Here is a 3,702-nt window from a genome sequence, read left to right as displayed (position 1 = left end):
AGCGGGCGGGGGGCGGGGGCGGGGAGCGGGGAAGGAAGGGGGAGGGCAAGAAGAGGGGGCGGGGGAAGGCTCGCCGAGCGGTCCGGGGCACGGGAAGAGGATGTGGTTGCAGGCGTCCCCCTGCGACTTCTTGAGCAGGACGTACTCGCCCAGCCGCGGCTTGATCTGGAACGACTCGTCGCCGACCAGCCGAGCGACCTTATTACATAATAATATAGGAATTAGGAGTATAATATACAATTATTATGTTATATGACCAGCCGAGCGACCTTGTCGGACGCGCCGCCCGCGCAGTTGACGACGTACTTGGCGCGCACCTGCGGGGCACGTCTCGCTCTGTTGTCATGGCCGTGTCCTGGACATGTCATGCGCATGACCTACGTCTCGCGCACCGTCTCCCTCGCGACAGTCACGCCGCCCATCGCGCGGCGCGAGCCGGAGCCTCCCACCTTCATCGCCTCGACGTCGACCGCCTGCTCGCCCTTGACAAGCTGCGGGTAGTCCTTCCACGGGCCCGCCTCGTTCTCGCCGCCAAAGTAGCGGCCGAGCGCCGGCGCCGCCGCCGAGAGCGCCTTGCGCAGCGCCGAGAGCGGGCCGCCGCCCGTCGCCTCGACGAACTCCTTTGGCTCCCAGTGCTCCATCTGGATGTCGAAGAGGCCGGCCGCCTAGAGGAAGGTTCAGAGACGTCCCGAGAAGGCTCCGGCAGCCGGTCCGGAGTCGAGTTAGGAGGCAACCTTGTCCTTTGCGATGCCGCGCACCTCGCGCCGCGTGCGCACCTCGACGCCGTTGTCGGCCGCGTTCTCCGCCAGCGCGATCGTGTACTCGTAAGGGATGAGTGTGCCCTGGCACGCGCGGCGGAGCGTTGGCAGGAGGCGGCGGAGATGGCGGCGGGGAGGGAGGGGGGGAGGCTATGTTTGCGGTGACGGAGCAGCAGGGGTGTCTGGTCTCACCGCGTCAGGCGAGTGCAGCGCCGCGGTGGCGCCGGGAGCGAGGCGGGGCTCCATGCGGCGGAGCTCCTCTTCGCCGACAATGCGCAGGTTCTTGACGCCGTTCTCGGCGCCGCGCGCGAGCAGCTGTGGGGCAGGGCATGGCGCTTGTCGTGGTGGAGAGCTGAGGCCGGGGCTGTGGACCACGGCCGTGCTGCAGTAGAGAGGACGGGAGAGGGGGGGGGGAGGGGGGGCGTGCTGGGCCGAGAGGCTTCCGCGCGCCTCGTGCAGATGCGCCTCCTGCTCCTCGCCAAACGCGACCACCAGCGAGCCGGTAAGTTGGTAGCCAAAGTGGAGCTCCGAGTCGAGCTGCGGGAAGAGCTGATTCCCCTTCCAGCACAGCGCGGCGCGCACCGAGCCGGGCTTGTCATCGAAGCCCGCGTGAACGATGCCCGAGTTGCCCTTGGTCGCTCCCTGGCACACGTCGTCCGCCGCCTCCAGCATCACGACAGAGGCCGTCGTCTTGGAGAGCTCGCGCGCCACGGCGGCGCCGATGCACCCGGATCCGATAATGGCAACATCGTAGCTGCCGTCCGGCTTGGCTGACGAGTGGCGCGTGATAGACCGGGGGCACGGGCCCGCCGGCGTCTTCTCGTTCGAGCCTCCCGCGATGTTGAACTTCTCCTTGCAAAGCTCGAGCGGCACCCAGTGGCCCGCAACGTAGGCGCCCCCCTCGCCATGCACCTCGCCCTGAGTGACGGCGGTGGGCGCACCGCAACGAGGGGTGGAGCGCGCGACGCGTGGCACGACGAGGCCGGACGCGGAGCTCACGATGAAAGACAGCATCGAGGTGCAGAGACAGCTGGAGGGCGAGGCCTCGACAGACGTTGAGGAGAGGACCTCGCACCCAATCAGCAGAGGGTGATGAAGCCAACGAGAACGAGCCGAGGCGTGTCGCCGAGCACAAGTGTGTTTCTTTTTCACGACGTCGCCGGAGCGAGTCTCCCTACTCAGTCTGTAAAGTACCACAACCCATGGCTCTGTGCCCCGCTCGTCCCACCGTGTCCACCACGGCGCACGGGGTGATATGGGCGGAGTCTGTTCCAAGCGCGTGTGCGCACACACGGCCGAACATACTGCTCCTCGAGGTAGTCAATCGTCTTGTTGATGAAGGTCTGCGCGGCGTAAGAGTCGTGGGTCTTGTCGTTCGAGACGTGGACAAAGGCCTTAGTGTGCAGCTTGCGGTGGCGAAGGTAGCGGCGTTTAGCGTATATAGGCGCTATAGGGGGTGTCGTGTCACTCTAGACACTTGAAGACTCGTAGACCCCTTCAGGCCCACGGCGACGCCCGCGGCCTCGGTGAGCGTCATGCACAAACACAAACAGCACAGTGCGTGTTTACTTCAGAGCACCACGTCGCTCTCTCTCTCCGCTCTCCTCCCTCTGCCACGCTCTCCCCGGTTCTCTCTCTCTATACCGTAATTGACCTACTCATGACTCCTGCCTCTTGGGCTCTCGGGTACGGTATCCAGCGCGGCGAGGTCCAACTCCGCCGGCGGGTCCCACTGCACGCGCCCAGACTTCGTATGCGAGAAGAAGACACGGCCGTCCGAGGTGGCGTGCTGTCGCCAGCCGTACTTGAGCCGGCGTGTTGCCCCCTCGACGGCGTGCACGACAATCTCGGAATCGGCAGGGAAGATCCGCTTGCGCGTGGTGGAGACGGCGTGAGCGGCGGTGATGCAGACGCAAGCCTGCACCTGCATCACCAGCGCGAGCGCCACGGTGAGGGCGCCCTCCACGCACGAGAGGCGCAGCGCTTGCACGAGGTCGTGCTCCGGCTCCGGCTCGTGCCAGCGGTGGAGATGTCGTGAGGCGCATTCGGCGCGATGAGGGGCATAGAGCGTGCGGAAGATGAGCAGCACGAATATGAAGAGCGAGAAGGGAGCAAGCAGCGTGTTGAGCTCGTATGACGAGAGCAGCGAGTCGTGGTGCTGTCTTCGGTGGCCATGCAGGGTGCAGATCCCTGCGTGGGAGAGGGGGGGGGGGGGGGGGGGTAAACGGGGGCAAACGGCTAGGTCCACTGCGGTCTAAACGGTCTAAAGCTCGCGGGGCTGCGTCCCGGGGCAAAAGGAAAGGTGCAGCTCGGCAAAACCCTGCAGGAACGGCAGGGGTGCTCCCACCGGCGATGCCTCCCCAAAAAAGCGCGGGGGGGGACATCCAAAGGCCCCATCCCGCAAAGCAATCGGGAAAGCCGGCCCCGATATGATCCGCACCGCTGTCATGAAAGAAGAGAAGTGTGGCCAGCATGAGTCCCACAATGGTTAACCCCAGCTGCACGAGCACGAGCCAGCCAGTAAACCGGTCGCAGGTTTGCCATGACTCTAGAAGGCGTCGGGAGAGCGGCCGCAAGCTACCACGCGCGGCCGTCGAGACCGCCTGCCCTTGCACGGGCCGCATGCGCCGTCGACCGTCAGCAAAACTGCTGACGGTCTGCGCGCCGGATTTGAGGAGCGTGGGCGTGCGCCTTTTTAACTTCGGGTACGACGGGCACACGAAACTTGGCACGTTCTCAACGGAAGGATTCGACGTTTCGCCCCCCCGATCTCGACCCACCAGATGCCGCCGTGACGTAGCGGTCCGGGGCCAGCGAGACAGACAGCATGGCGAGAGAGACACACACACACAATCACCATGACTGCAATGGGGAGGCGCGGGTCACAAGAGCAACAACACACAACAACACAACTCTGTCTCTCTCCCAAGAGGCACTGTTTCAC

At 65.1% G+C, this 3,702-nt stretch overlaps 1 protein-coding gene across 1 annotated transcript in view; it reads right to left on the bottom strand.

Annotated features, from left to right (window-relative positions):
- The window catches only part of EMIHUDRAFT_449865 (hypothetical protein), a gene marked incomplete at its 5' end in the record, with an annotated part of 4,861 nt that extends 1,274 nt beyond the window's left edge, over nucleotides 1–3,587 (bottom strand). Inside the window, 12 exons of the mRNA XM_005781700.1 lie at nucleotides 92–198; nucleotides 270–317; nucleotides 393–665; nucleotides 735–842; nucleotides 951–1,073; nucleotides 1,251–1,676; nucleotides 2,060–2,164; nucleotides 2,236–2,280; nucleotides 2,449–2,920; nucleotides 3,141–3,306; nucleotides 3,394–3,449; nucleotides 3,535–3,587. Coding sequence (XP_005781757.1) covers nucleotides 92–198; nucleotides 270–317; nucleotides 393–665; nucleotides 735–842; nucleotides 951–1,073; nucleotides 1,251–1,676; nucleotides 2,060–2,164; nucleotides 2,236–2,280; nucleotides 2,449–2,920; nucleotides 3,141–3,306; nucleotides 3,394–3,449; nucleotides 3,535–3,587 — 1,982 coding nt within the window. The remainder of the gene's footprint in view (nucleotides 1–91; nucleotides 199–269; nucleotides 318–392; nucleotides 666–734; nucleotides 843–950; nucleotides 1,074–1,250; nucleotides 1,677–2,059; nucleotides 2,165–2,235; nucleotides 2,281–2,448; nucleotides 2,921–3,140; nucleotides 3,307–3,393; nucleotides 3,450–3,534) is intronic.
- Between the last annotated feature and the right edge of the window lie 115 nt (nucleotides 3,588–3,702).

The sequence above is a fragment of the Emiliania huxleyi genome (genome assembly GCF_000372725.1).
Source record: "Emiliania huxleyi CCMP1516 chromosome Unknown EMIHUscaffold_20, whole genome shotgun sequence".
Classification (NCBI taxonomy): domain Eukaryota; phylum Haptophyta; order Isochrysidales; family Noelaerhabdaceae; genus Emiliania; species Emiliania huxleyi.
The sequence above is the reverse complement of the archived record's forward strand: the minus strand, read 5'-3'. Positions and strand labels throughout refer to the sequence as shown.